Below are 15720 nucleotides of genomic sequence, written 5' to 3' on the forward strand. Positions count from 1 at the left end.
CACCTCACCTCTGGGGTTCAGCTTCTTTGTCCATGTTTGGACCACGGTTGTATTTAGGTTAGGAGCTGAGTGGCCCTGGCGGATCCCAATCTGAGCATCAGTGAACAGGTTATTACTGAATATGTGCCACCTGATAGCACCTTCCATCACTTAGTGATAATTGAGAGTAGACTAATGGGGCGGTAATAGGCTGGGTTGAATTTGTTTGGATTTTTATGAATAGTACATAATTAGACAATTTTCCACATTGTTGGATTGATGTCAGTGTTGTAGCTGTATTGGAACGGCTTGACTAAGGTTGCAACTGGAGCACAATTCTTCGGTACTATTGTTGGAATGTTGTCAGGGCCCATGGCATTTGTAGTATCCAGTTCCTTCAGCCATTTCTTGATATCACGTGGAGTGAATCAGATTGGCTGAAGACTGGCATCTGTGATGTTGGGGACCTCAGGAGGAGGCTGAGATGGATCACCCTTCCGGCACTTCTGGCCGAAGATGGTTGCAAATGCTTCAGTCTTGTCATTTGCACTGATGTGCTGGGCTCCCCCATCATTGGGGATGGGGTTATTTGTGGAGCCTTCTCCTCCTGTTATTAGTTTAGTTGTCCACCCCACCATTCAAGACTAGCAGGACTTCAGAGCTTAGATCAATCCATTGGTTGAGGGGTCACTTAGCTCTCTCTATCTCTTGCTGATTCCATTAGCATGCTAATACTCCTGTGTTGTAGCTTCAAAATGTTGACAGCTTATTTTTAGTTATGTCTGGTGCTGCTCCTGACATGCTATCCTGCAATCTTCATTGAACCCAGAGGTGATCACCTGGCTTGATGGTTATGGTAGAGTGGGGGATATGCCAGACCATGAGGTTACAGATTGTGGCTGAATACAATTCTGCTGCTGCTGAAGGCCCACAGTGCCTCATGGCTGCCCAGTTTTGAGTTGCTAGATTTTTTCGAAATCTATTCCATCTAGCATGGTGGTAGTGGCATCCAGCACAGTGGAGGGTATCCTCAATGTGAAGACCGGACTTCATCTGTGGTGGTCACTCCTATCGATACTGTCATGGACAAATGCATCTGCGGCAGGCAGGTTGGTGAGGATGAAGTCATGTATGTTTTTCCCTCTTGTTGGTTCCCACACCCCCTGCTGCAACCCAGTCTAGTAGCTATGCCCTTTAGGACTCGAGCAGCTTAGTCAGTAGTTGTGACACCAAGCCACTCTTGGTGATGGACATCGAAGTCCCCTAGCCAGAGTATATTCTGCTGTTGCTGCCCCCAGTGCTTCTTTCAATTGGTGTTCACCTTGGAGGAGTACTGATTGATCAGCTAAGGAGGCGCGGCAGGTGGTAATCAGCAGGAGGCTTCCTTGTCCATTTTTGACCTGATGCCATGAAGCTTCATCGTGTCCGGAGTCCACGTCAAGGACTTCCAGGGAAACTCCCTCCCAACTGCATACCTCTGTGCCACCAACTCTGATGGGTGGGACAGAACATGCCTCGAGATGGTGATCGTCTATCTGGGACATTAACTCTCGAGCTCAAAGAAGGCTCTGTGTTTCTTATGCTCAGGCTTCGCTTGTAATGCTCAATATCTAATTGTAACTTATCACTTGTGATTGAACTGAATATTTTGCCTTTTGTATCTGCCCTCTGGAGCACTTCTATAATTGCCCAGTAGGCAGAACTGATGAATATTCTGCTGAGGTGAGCTCAAAGTCAAATCAAGTAATGGCTTTATTCTACACGATAGATGCAAATAAACAGGATAGTACTTCCAGACCTCTTTAAATTTCTTCTATAATGCTGCCTGCAATATACAAAAAAATGCTGCCTTGTGCCTAACGGAGGGTCGAATGCTCACTTATGAGTTTTTCCGTTCCTTCTGCACAGCTTTTTTTATTAGTTCATGGGACGTGGATGTCGCTTGCTAGGCCAGCATTTATTGCCCATCCCTAATTGCCCTTGAGAAGGTGGTGGTGAGAGTGGCTTGTTAGGCCGTTTCAGAGGGCAGTTAAGAGTCATCCACATTGCTGTAGATCTGGAATCACACATAGGCCAGACCAAGTAAGGATTCCCTTCCCTAAGGAAGATGGGTTTTTACAACCATCGACAATGGTTTTATAGTCATCATTAGAGCTTTAATTCCAATTTTTTTTTTGAACTCAAATTTCACCATCAGCTGTGGTGGGATTCAAACCCAGGTACCCAGAGCATTACTTTGGGTTTCTGAATTACTGTGGATTACTGATTTACAATTATTATTGCCACCACTCTAACCTTTTAAAATGGACTGGATATTTCTTTCCACCTCAAGCCGATGCCTGCCTCAGAGAATGTTCTTGAACCCCAATTTAAGTGCAGTTGATTCAGTATAACTCATTCCTGAATCTTTCCATGGAAAAATGGTCAAAAATTGAAGGGCTCTTATGGAATAGATGGTGAGAAGGTTTTTTTTTACTGGAAGGAGGGCTGGTAACTAGAGGACACATATTTTAAAATAATTATCAAATGAATTAGGCAGAGGTGATTAGATTTTTTTATTACACGGTGAGTTGTTATGATCTGGACATTGATATGATTTATTTATGTAAGAAAATTCTATTTGTATTTACTCTCTCCATCAGTTGACAAGAATCTCTCTCCCTTTAGGGATGTGAGTACTTTTTGCTGCGGTCCAAATACTTCCAGTGTGTCAATTACTAAACTTCATTCTTCATTGGTTCTTAAATGCTTTTTATTTATCTTACACTTAACAATAATCCTTTACAATTTTAGATAGTCAATTAAATGCAGCAAATTGCCTGGTTTGTGCTGCTATGCAATGCTACTCCAATTGCTGCAACATGCCAGGTGAGACTGCAGATGGCTTTGCAGGACCACCTCCTGCAGCTTTGGCACTTGAAGATCCAGCTTCATACTCCACCAATTCAGATGGGCTGCAACAGTTTGGGCTGGCTGTCTGATAGGCCACAACAAGGGTACTGGTAGAGTAGCAGCGGTGGGAGGTTGAATGCTGTAATCCAGAAAAAGACAGTATGCTCATGCTGCACAGAGCTAGTGCCACACCTTCAGGATGGTGCCTCTATTGTCCTAGTAATCTGATGGAGCATAGATTGCTGGACTACTGTGAGACCTAGCAAGCCCCTTCGAACTGGTACCCATATCCATGATGGGATGAATCTGAGCCTGCTGTGGATTTCACATCTTCAGGCGTTGGTTGCCTTCTGCTCGTGCTAAAGAGGAAGATGACAGAACAGTCGTTAGATGCTCCATCATTGCTGCAGGTGTTCTCATGGAGCTGCACAAAGCTCTGCGCCAAGTAAGGGGAGGCAATGACGTAGTGGTATTGTTGCTGGACTAGTAATCCAGGGACCTGGGTTCAATAAAAATCTGGAATTAAAAGTCTAATGATGACCATTGTTGCAAAAACCCATCTGGTTCACTAATCCCCTTTAGGGAAGGAAATCTGCTGTCCTTACCTGGTCTGGCCTACATGTGACTCCAGACCCACAGCAAAATGGTTGACTCTTAACTAGTCTGAACTAGGACAGTTAGGGATGGGTAATAAATACTGGCCTCAAGAGCGAAGGCCACATCACATGAACAAATAAAAAAAGCCCCCTTCAAGCTCCATGGTAGTGACAGCAGGCTTTCTGGCAGGACAGCCAATACACCAAGCATTTCTATGTGCATGCCCATCTGCCTTTTTCTGTTCTCCACCCCATCAGCCTGAGTCGTCTGTAGCAGAACATAGTGTGTGACCTCACCCTGCAGGGAGCTGGTATCTGCACTATCCTATTCCTCATCCTAGCTGTGCCCAATCATACCTGGTGAGTCAATGGGCAGAATCTTCTGGAGCCAAATGGAGTCTTGGTAGCCAGTGAGAGAGCCGGTAAGAGCCCTGCATTACCTCTTTCCAGAAGGCTTGCTGCATCATGTGCCAATCAGGCACTTCACAGGCCAGGGGCAACCTTCCCCCAGGGTCAAGGACCCCAGGGGCTGGTGCCCCGCCTGCCGAGAGCTGCTGGCGAATCAGGAGCCGACAATTCTGTTGAAGAGCAGTGCCACCAAAGAAGCAGTGGCTGCTGCTGGTACGACACCACCTGAAGCCCAGGAGCATCGCTAGATCCCAGGCCAGAGGGTGATGGCAGAAGGGATGGGGGGCAATTGCAGGGTGAGGGGCCTTGGCAGCAAAGGCAGGGGATAATTCTCCTTCCTGACGCTGTGTCTCTCGATCAGGCATTGAGTGCCTTTGAATGAGAGAATTCTCCCCCCTCTACAGGCAAACATGTCAGGGTTTGCTTATCATGCTCCTTGCATGGCGAGTCCACCACCTGCTGCTAGGTTAATACCAGCACCTGGTTTCCCTTCGTTCACTTCTTTGCACAACAGGCTGCTTTGTAGGACTTCTTCACGCCACACTGCCCACTTGACATTTAACCTGTCCTGCACGTGTCCCACCACAGAATTGCACTGCTTAAAAAGGTCATGGAAGCAGTTTCAATGCTAGCTTTTAAAAGGGAGTTGGATAGAAACTTGAAAAGAAAATATTTTCAGGAAACATTGGGAAAGCACAGGGGATTAGGCCTAATTGCATAGCTCTTTCAAAGAGTATGAGCCGAATGGATTCTTGTGCTCCATAATGCTAAGGTACTAAAGTCTGAAACACAGCTAGCATGTTATTATAGTGAACATCGTCCCTAGAAGTTCCAGTGAGAGTGATGCAAGGGAAAGGTTACGATTAGGCTGAGTTAATTTACCAGCTTGAAGTTGCTCCATACTTGCCTGACGCGGTTTCATCTTTGCTAGTTTCAAGTTGGTTGAGGTTCTTGCGATACAGTAGTCAGGCCACTAACAGCAACAGACTTGTGTACCTTCACATCCTATCCTTCAATCTACAATCACCCGTAAGATGAGCTAACAACAGTAATTCAATCAGGAATGTTCAAGTCATCCCAAAAGTAGTACTAGTTGAACCTATTGAACCTACTATAAAGGGCTATCTGCATGCTAATCATTAAAAGCAGCAATTTATCCACAACCAACAAGTCAGAGAATAGCCCTCCAACTCTACTACTTCTAATAGAGAATGGTAATTGACAACCTGGCAGCTAATAAGAGGAGGTTTCATGAACATTCAGTACCTCAACCACCTTGGCGCCCAGCATGATGAGAGAGATAAAATTGAAAGCTTTGCAAGCAGCGTTATCCAAATTTTTTGTTTGCAAAAATATACTTTATTTATAAAATATCTGAAAGAACACTACAAATCATTTCAAAATGGCCATCACAAAAAGTGCAATAATATTCAAGTTTTCCACATTGATCATGTGGCACTCTGAGGTGCTTCAGTACAATCAAGAAACATTACAGACATCTCAGAATGGTCATAACAGGCAGTCAGACAGTGCATTGGTATTTAAGTTGCCTGCATTGAGCATGTTACACTCTGAAGTGCCTCAGTACAATTGTGATACATGTAATATTCACTGCATACATTTAATGTGAGTCATACAGCCTGAGGCGTCTATACAATTCCCAACCCTTCGGTGCACTATGGCTGAAAGGTCTTAGACAGTGACCTTTCTCCATTGTACCTTTGCGGCGGCTGCCCCAAGCTTTAGTGTATCCCTCAGCATGTAGTCCTGGACCTTGGAATGTGCCAGTCTGCAATTCTTGGTCGGGGACAACTCTTTGCGCTGGAAGACCAACATGTTTCGGGCAGACCAAAGAGCGTCTTTCACCGAGTTGGTGATCCGCCAGCTGCAGTCAATGTTTGTCTTCTGTGTCCCTTGGAACAGCCTATAGAGCACAGATTTCTGTGTCACAGAACTGCTTGGGATGAACCTGGACAAAAACCACTGCATCTCTCTCCAGACCTTATATGCAAAGGCACATTCCATAAGGAGGTGGACAATGGCCTCTTGCCTGATGCAACCACCTGGAGGGCATTGTGTGACTCCTGGTGAGTAAGAGAGATCTGACTGAGAGGGCCTTTCTCACCACCAGTCAAGCTACATCTTGGTGCTTGTTGGAAAGTTCTAGTGGTGAGGCATTCTGCCAAATGACTTTGACAGTCTGCTTGGGCAACCATCTGACAGGATCCACCATCTACTTTTCCTGCAGGGACTCTAGGACATTACGTGCTGACCACTGCCTGATGGACTTGGGGTCAAAGGGTTTCTCTCCATAGATTTTGCCACAAGGGACAGGAGAAACGAACTACTTGGAGCATTCTGCGGCAGTGTGGCCAGACCCATCCATCGCAATGCTAGGAACAGGTAGAAGGTCAGCACGTGGTGATGCTTGGTATTTGCGTATTGAGGGTCTACGCACAATTTGATGCAGCCACACACAAAGGTGGCCATCAGGATGAGGGCAATGTTGGGCATGTTTTTTCCCCTTTTATCTAGAGGTTTGTACATCATGTCTCTGTGAACACTGTCCATTTTTGACCTCCAGATAAAGTGGAAGATGGCTCGGGTGATCGCCACAATACAGGAGTTATCTAAAAATGCCAAGTGGACAATCTCCCTCCATGACCCAATTCTGTCGGTGTTGAGTCATTTTGGTTCACTCCACGTGACTTTAAGAAGCATTGGGCATTGTGATGATTTTTGATCTTCGAAATATCCTGGTTATATTACTGAGGTGAGCATTTATTGCTCAACTCTAATTGCCCCTGAGAAGGTGGTGGCTGCTGCCTCTTGGACTGCTGCAGTCCATGTGTTGTAGGAACACCCACAGTGCTGTTAGGAAGGGAGTTCCAGAATTTTGACCTAGCGATAGTGAAGAAACGGTGATATAGTTCCAAGTTGGGATGGTACGTGACTTGGAGGGAAACTTGCAGGTGATGCTGGCCTTGCCCTTTTAGGTGGTAGAGGTCACAGATTTGCAATGTGGTATGTCTTATCCACAAAAAATGACAAATCTAACCTGCAAATTAATGGTATTTCAGCATCCTCCTAGTCATAAGTAAAGTGATGGAAAGAGTCATCATTAGTATCAAGTGAGCCCATCACAGGGATAACCTACTAAGTTGATTCGCAATTTGACCACTGTCAATGCCAGAAGACAGGAAGAAAAGTTTATAACTATGTCAGCCTGGTTACTTTATAAAATTATTATTTTTATTTTAAAAATGGACAAGGATTTACCCTGACTAGCCATGACTCATACCAGGAGAATTTATAACCTTCAGAAACCAGCTGGGACCTTGTTATCTTTAAAGAGGTGCTGATACCCTCTGTGACGGCCGAAAGTAAAATTCTAAAAAATGCACCCACCCCCTTTACATTTCTAAGGCCGAGCTCCAGTCAGCCGAGATGGTATGTCTGCAAAGGACAAGAGGGACTTGACGCCTCTATTAAACACCTCAAGATTCCAGAGCTGGGAAAATACATTCTTTGCCCAACATGCAGGAGAAGAAGCTGCTAGAACCTGTAATATTGCTGTGTGGAACTGAACCCAAGAATCTACCATATTATCATCTAATAGGTAGCAACAGAAAGAGCTCTGACCAGGTAAAGTGCTTGGCCCTCATCTACACTGTGAACTACTGGAACATTGGAACTTCTGTATCTGTACCTCCAAGACCAATTCATTTTTACATGTCTTATCTAATTGTGGAAGTCCTTGCTTCTGGGAAAGATGGATCACCCTGCAACAGCCAGCCTCCTACCCTCTGAAGAAATACGCCATTGGAATTTTGATTTTGGACTCTGGTCTCATGTGAAACTGTAACTCTTATTTTTATCGCGGTCTTGACCTGTAGCCCTTTCTTCCCCTTGTATGAGTGAAAACAGGGGCGGACGTTGTGAAACACCCTTCTGCATTTTATGTGTGTATGCACCCTCTTATTTTACCTTAGTTTGTTTGTTGTGGAGTTATTAATAGAAGATTGAATCACTCCAAGCTGAAGGGTTGGGGAAAATGCACTGCCACTAATAAAGGCGGAAATCAGAAATCAGAGAGGAGAAATCAGGGCTGTTTAAATTAACCCCCTTCCTGTCCGTAACAGAAATTGGGGCTCAGGTCTGGGGAAACCTGAATTTGGCCAGAGTCCAAAATTTTAAAATGAGCCTGAATTGGATACTGAAAGAAACCAATTGGGAACCAAAGAGGGGAAATTCGGCTGCTGAAACTAATTTTAAGACAAGAGGCTGGTGTGTTCTCATAGTGACAAAACAGGCTATTCCAGACCCGAATGCTGGAGATTGCAAGGCAAACCAGTTGGACTAGTAGGACTTCACATGCGCAGTCCCCCAAAGAATGCCTCAATGGGTAATGTAGCAGAGCAGGCAGACCCTCTTGCTACAGAAACTTATGCAATGGAGGGCATGGCACTATGCGTGTCTGAGCCGGACAAACTCCCAGAAAGCTTCCAGAGTTTTTTCCTTTCAGGTATGGTGCCCTCCTACCCCACCCAAAATGTGAGCAAGTCCAGGACACAGGGAGCACTCCATCCTTAATGTCAGAGGGAAACTTAAACCTACCCCCTGAGTCCTCTCTGAAGGCCAAAGCACTGATCAGTAGAGTGGGAGGAGGATCTGTGTTTGCACCTCTCTATAAGGTCCACCTAGAGTGTGACCTTGTTTCAGACCCTGTTACAGTAGGAATTGCCCCTAAGCTACCAGTAGCAGGAATTGATTTCCTTCTTGGAAACGACTTGGCTGATAGCCAGGTGCTAGCCAGTGAAAGAAAAGAGGCCAACACCAAGTAGCAGAAATCTGAAGAAGGGCAGAATGCTGGAGAAGGTCCAGATGCCCAAAAGGGTGGGATAACACCCATAAACCTCAAACTGCTTGAAGGTAGGAAGGTTAAAGACAGGCCAGTAGAATTAAAAGTGGTCCAGAGAAGGCCCCTAGAATCTGAAGTAGATTCCCAAAATAGCCCCAAATTAAACGAGCACAGGGAATTCCTAAAGCAGGTAAAGAAATAGTGAGGGAGATGTTCCATGTAGCTAAAGAGCCTGAAGGAAGACTGGTTATTAAGCCCTGAAAGGAAAAGGTTAAGGACTTGCCTGAAGTATGGCTGGCAGAAACCTTCTTTCCAGCATTAAATAGGGACAAAGGGAGCTCCCAAACCATTAGCCAGATAGGAAGGGAATAAAGCCACCAGGGAGGGTAGCTGGAGCTTCACCACCACTCAAGGGCAGCGGTGTCCAAAGGAGGGTCTCCCCTCCAAAGCCCCCAACCAGGAAGCCAATGTTGATTTCGCTGAGCACTTTATGGCTAATTTAAATGTGGAGCAGAAAAGTTCCCAAATTGGCCCAGAAAGAATGAGGGTGATACCTCACCCCGCTAATAAGCCACCCAGAGGCACAGCAAGGGCTGATCATTCCCCAGTGGGCAGCAGTGTCCCAAAAGACACTGAACCTATCACACAACTGACCAGCAGGGGGACCTGAACCAAATTGGACCCCATGCATACCCACCATCATGGAGAATTGTAAGAGGACTGGACAGAGATAACCACCACCTTTAAAATGATCCATAAACCCCCACCAGGCTACAGCCCTGTAGCCATATCTGGTATGGATATAGGAGGTGCTCCTGTAAGAAGGTCATCTTCCTGTCAGACTGGCCCAGAAAGCCAGGCCCAAGTTTGGGGGCCAACTGCCTGCCTGTTGCTGAGCCAACAAAAAATACCTAGCAGCAGAAGCTGGGACTGTCCAGTTGTGCTAGTCCCGAAGCTGGATGGGTCAAAGCAACTTTGTACCAACTACCAAAAAGTTAGTGCAGTAACCAAGGCCGACTTCTGCCCTATCCCCTGCCTTGAGAATTGCAGACAGGATGGGTCACTCGGCCTACCTGAGCAAGATTGACTTTTTTAAAGGATACTGACAAATCCCCATGTCCCCCAGAGCAAGAGACATCTTTGCATTTGTCACCCCAGAGGGCCTGTAACAATGCAAAATCATACACTTTGGCCTTAAAAATGACCCTGCCACCTTTCAGAGACTGACTAAGCAGGTAGTCGCTGGCCTCAACAACTGTGCAGTGTACCTGGATGATCTGATCATCTACAGTGACAGCTGGAGAGATCACTTGTTTCACCTGGAGGCAGTGTTGCAGGCTCTGAAGAGAGCCAGCTTGGTGGTGAACCTGGAAAAGAGTGATAAAAGCAAAAAAACAGGTAATTCTGGAAAAGAGTGAGTTCACTCAGGTCAACCTGGGATATGTGCTGGGTCAAGATAGTGTAATACCTCGTGAGGCCAAATTATGGGCCTTAATCGATTTCACCACTCCCAAGAATCAGAGGGAAATCAGGTGTTTCCTAGGCATGTGTGGATTCTATAGGAAGTTTGTTCCAAACTTTAGCGCCCTAGCCACCCCCTTAACCGATGCCCTAAAAAAATGTTCAAAAATGAAGTGAGCCCAAGCCTGCAAAGGGGCTTTTGAAATACTGAAAGCTGCTCTGATAAATGAGCCAATCCTAGTAGCCCCTGATTTCAGTAGACCTTTCAGTGCAGCAATAGACACCAGTGATGTAGGGGTGGGATCCTTCCTGCTCCAGGAAGATGAGTCTGGCATAGTGTCTCATTGACTATTTTCAAAAAAACTCAACCCCCACCAGAAAAGATACTTCACAGTGGAGAAAGAAACCTTAGGTCTCCTCCTAGCACTTTGAAATTTATGTAATGAAATGGTCTATTGTCTACACTAATCACAATACTCTGAAATTTTTGGAAAAGCTTTAAAACCACCAATGTGTGGCTGTTCTGCTGGAGTCTGCTCTTGCAGCCGTTCAACCTGCACATTGCAGGAAAGGACAATGTCCTTGCAGATGCTTTGTCACAGTTTTAACCTAAAAAAAACAAAAGAAAATGCAGCAAGGAACTGCAGTTTCCCCTGGTAATTGTGTGTCTGATGTGCCAGCATGAATGAGAGTGTGCCTGTATACTTCTGCATTTCCTATTCTTCCTTCCTTAAGACCCCATTAAAAAAAATGAAATGAAATGGAATTCATTCCAATTTTCTCCAATGGGATAAGTGTGTCCAGGCCAGGCGACAGGAAGGAAAATATATATATATATCTCTACGTTAACCTGGCTACTTTATAAAATTATTATTTATTTTAAAAATGGACAACGCTTTACCCTGACTAGCCATGACTCAAACCTTCAAAAACCAGCATGACCTCGTTATCTTTAAAGAGGTGCTAATGACATCTGTGACAGTCGACAATCAAATTCCAAAGAAATTCACCCACTGCCTTTACATTTCTAAGGCTTTACATTTCTGGCCAACAGAAACAGTATGTCTGCAAAGGACAAAAGGGACACTGACTCCGCTATTAAACACCTCAAGATTCCAGACCTGGGAAAATTCATCCTTTGTTCAACATCCAGGAGAAGAAGTGGGAGGTATGTCACAAGACCTCCCCCAAGCTTCTCGAACCTGTAATATTGTGTGGAACTGAACCCAGGCAGTCTACCATTTTATGATCTAACAGGTAGCAGAAATAGCTCTGCCCAGGAAATGTGTTTGGCCTTCATCTACACTGTGAACTACTGGAACATTGGAACTTTGATACATTGGAACATGTATCTGAGCATTCAAGACTAATTCATCTCTTTATTGCATGAGTGCAAACAGGGATGGACATTGTGAAACCCTTCCTGCGTTTTGTGTGAAATATACCAACAAACAAACCAGCCCTCTTATTTTACCTTATCTTGCGTTTGCTGTGGGTTATTAATAGAGGATTGGATCACTCCAAACTATAAAGAGGGAAATCAGAAATCAAAAACACCTTTCTGTTTACGGAGAGGAGACATCATGTGAGAGGAGAGATCAGGACTGTTTAAATTAAACCCCTTCAGTTCGTAGCAGTACTATCAAAATCAATCAGCTTCAAAAATCATTATGAAAGTCGCTGCCTTCAACCTCAAGGTTGTGACCAAATATGGCAAAACTGAAGTCAACAGGGAGTCCATGGAAAGCCCTGCACCAGCTGGATTTGCAGCAGACATGAAGGAAAATGAACATGTTTATCAGAGGCCAATCACTGCAGCTCCAGTCCGTTACTGCTGGGAGTTCCTCAGGGCATGGTCAGCAAAGAATGGCCTTCCCTCCATTAATGAACCAGAAGTGGGTTGCTTGTGGAAGATTCCACAAGTTTCTTCGGTCAAAACTCCTCCTGCGTTTTGTGTGAAATATACCAACAAACATCTCAGCCCCTTCAGCAGAAACTAAAGAGATTGACAGGTAAAATTTGCAGCTCATACATGTCAGTTGATGACTATTTCAAACAAGAGAAAACCCAGTGATCTTTGACCTTCAGTGCCATCAATATGTCAACACCCATGACCGCATGAGAATGCCAGGGACTGGGCACTTGAGACATATCTGACCTCTCAAAGCCTCTCAATAACTACAAGGTTCAATTCACAAGTGTGATGAATACTCACCCTCATTTGGATGGGTGCAATCGCAATAATATTGAAAGAGCTCAGTGTTGTCCAGAACAGATCTGTTAGTTTGATCAACATTCCAGTACTGCCCACAGGTTACTGCAGTAACTCACTGAGTTGACGTGGTCTACATAGATTTTAGCAAGACTTTTGACAAGGTACTACATGGAAGACTGGTTAAAAAAAATAAAAGCCCATGGGATCTAGGGGAATGTAAGCAAGCTGGATACAAAATTGGCTCAGTGGCAGGAAACAAAGGGTAATTGTTGATGGGTGTTTTTGCAACTGGAAGGCTATTTCCAGTGGGGTTCCCTGCTTTTTGTGGTATTTATTAATGATTTGGAGGTAAATATAGGGGGAATGATCAAGATGACACCAAAATTAGCTGCATGGTTGATAACAAGGTGGATAGTTGTAGACTGCAGGAAGATATCAATGGGCTGGTCAGGTGGGCAGAAAAGTGGCAAATATAATTTAACCCGGAGAAGTGTGAGATGATGCTTTTGGGGAGGTTGAACAAGGCAAAGGAATACACAATAAATGTAAGGATACTGAGAGGTGTAGAGGAAGTGAGGGACCTTGGAGTGAATGTCCAGAGATCCCTGGAGGTAGCAGGACAAATTGATAAGGTAGTTAAGAAGGCAAACGGAATCCTTTCCTTTATTAGCTGAGGCATAGAATATAAGAGCAGGGAGATTATGCTGAAATAAAAGAAAACATTAGTTAGGCCACAACTTGAGTAGTGTGTGCAGTTCTGGTCACCTCATTACAGAAAGGATGTTTTCGCACTAAAGAGAGTACAAAGGAGATTTACAAAGATGTTGCCAGGATTGGAAATTGGCAGCAAATGGAAAGATTGGATAGGCTGGCGTCATTCTCATTGGAACAGAGAGAGGCTGAGGGGGAATTTGGTTGACATCTACCAAATTGTGTGGGACCTGGTTAAAGTGGATGGGAATGGCCTGTTTATCTGAACAGAAAGGTCAGTGATTAGGGAGCATAGGTTTAAGGTGATTGGCAGAAGGATAAGAGAGAAAATGTGGAAAACAGTTTTCACCAAGAGAGATCTAGAACTCACTGCCTGAGAGGGGTAGAGACTGAAACCCTCATCTCTTTTAAAAGGTGCCTGGATGCACACCTGAAGTGCTGTAACTTGCAGGTCTACAGACCAAATGCTGGAAAATGGGATTTGGCTGGGTGGCTTGTTTTTTCGGCTGGTGCATATACGATGAGGCAATTGGCCTCTTTCTGTGCCATAAACTTTGTATTATTCTATGATTCTAGTTACTTTTGGCGGCATCTCCCTCCAGTGATTTATACCACTGAGAAAGAAAACGGCAGTAACATCATGGGAACACCATCTCCTCCAAGTTCACCTTCAAGCCACTTGTTATCTTGACTTGGACATTTATTTCCATTCCTTCAGCATTTCTGCATCAGTGTGCTGGAATTCCCTATATAACTCCATTGTTGGAGCATCAGCATTACAAGGACTGCAGCGATTCTGGGAGACAGCCTGCTATCAACTTTTCAGGACAATTATGAGACTTTGCCAGTGTTGCCCACATCCCAAGAACCACTTTTGTTTAAAAAAAGAACAGGAATTAACAAGCATCATGTGAAGATGACCATGGAATGTAACAACAAAGGAATAATCCTATCTTTGGGATTAATACCCTTTCAGCATAACAAATGGCTCTAATTTGGATTAATAAATGCATGTCACATATAAAATTTTACTATCAAACGCCAAATGTAGACTATAATAAAAGTGTCCCAGAGGTGGCAGAACCTGTATTTGTTTTCAAGGTAATTTTCATTGTTCTACACTATGCGGCCTTACCTGTAGCATTCCTTGAATGGTTGAGATCTTCAAGAAAAGAAATGTCGACTTAACACATCCAATCTGAGAGAAATCACATTGAAACATACTCTTGCGTCTTTGTGAGAAATGGCATGTAACGTAGCTGGTTCTTTTAGGTGGTACTCATGCTGCCCCGGCACACATTCTTTATTGTACCGATGCAGACCTCTGGCTTGATGGTAATGTTAGAGTGAGTGATATGACAGGCTATGAGTTTGTAGATTGTGGTGGAATACAGTTCTGTGCTGATGCTCCATAATGCCTCAAGAATGATCAGTTTTGAGGTACCAGACCTGCTATGAATCCATTCCGTTCAGCACTGTAGCCACATAACACAATGAATAGTGTTAAAAACAAAAAACTGCGGATGCTGGAAATCCAAAACAAAAACAGAATTACCTGGAAAAACTCAGCAGGTCTGGCAGCATCGGCAGAGAAGAAAAGAGTTGACGTTTCGAGTCCTCATGACCCTTCAACAGAACTGAGTAATATTAGGAGAGGGGTAAAATATAAGCTGGTTTAAGGTGGGGGAGCGGGGTGAGAGAAGTGGCAGGGGGGGCGGGTGGTGTAGTTGTAGGGATAAGCAAGCAGTGATAGGAGCAGATAATCAAAGTATGTCACAGACAAAAGAACAAAGAGGTGTTGGAGGTGGTGATATTATCTAAACAAATGTGCTAATTAAGAATGGATGGCAGGACACACAAGGTACAGCTCTAGTGGGGGTGGGGTGGAAAGACTAACAGGGCATAACAGGTATAGATTTAAAAATAATGGAAATAGGGGGAAAAGAAAAATCTATATAAATTATTGGAAAAACAAAAGGAAGGGGGAAGAAACAGAAAGGGGGTGGGGATGGAGGAGGGAGTTCAAGATCTAAAGTTGTTGAATTCAATATTCAGTCCGGAAGGCTGTAAAGTGCCTAGTCGGAAGATGAGGTGCTGTTCCTCCAGTTTGCGCTGGGCTTCAGTGGAACAATGCAGCAAGCCACGGACAGACATGTGGGCAAGAGAGCAGGGTGGAGTGTTAAAATGGCAAGCGACAGGGAGGTTTGGGTCTTTCTTGCGGGCAGTTCTGTGGAAGGGTCATGAGGACTCGAAACGTCAACTCTTCTTCTCCGCCGATGCTGCCAGACCTGCTGAGTTTTTCCAGGTAATTCTGTTTTTGTTAAGTGATAGACAGGACTAAGCGATCCCATAACCAACGGATCAGATCTAAGCTCTGCAGTCCTGCCACATCCAGTTGTGGACAATTAAACAACTCACTGGAGTAGGAGGCTACACAAGTATCCCCATCCTCAATGATGGAGGAGCTCAGCACATCAGTGCAAAATATAAGGCTGAAGCATTTGCTACAATCGTAAATCAGAAGTGCCAAATGGATGATCCATCTCGGTCTCCTCCGGATGTCCTCAGCATCACAGATGCAAGTCTTCAGCCAATTC

The 15720-nt window shown here is 44.6% G+C and overlaps 1 protein-coding gene across 5 annotated transcripts in view; it reads left to right on the plus strand.

Annotated features, from left to right (window-relative positions):
• iqca1 (IQ motif containing with AAA domain 1) overlaps positions 1-15720 on the plus strand; it is a 259787-nt gene that overhangs the window by 157042 nt on the left and 87025 nt on the right. The window contains exon 8 of one of the 5 annotated variants that reach the window (XM_041200971.1): positions 13700-13942. The exons of 3 other annotated variants lie outside the window; for them this stretch is intronic. In XM_041200971.1, coding sequence (XP_041056905.1) covers positions 13700-13814 — 115 coding nt within the window. In that variant the 3' untranslated portion in view covers positions 13815-13942. Of the gene's footprint in view, positions 1-13699; positions 13943-15720 lie in introns of those variants that run through there. One more of the 5 variants, XM_041200970.1, reaches the window with a different exon arrangement.

Source organism: Carcharodon carcharias, chromosome 12, assembly GCF_017639515.1.
Source record: "Carcharodon carcharias isolate sCarCar2 chromosome 12, sCarCar2.pri, whole genome shotgun sequence".
NCBI lineage: Eukaryota > Metazoa > Chordata > Chondrichthyes > Lamniformes > Lamnidae > Carcharodon > Carcharodon carcharias.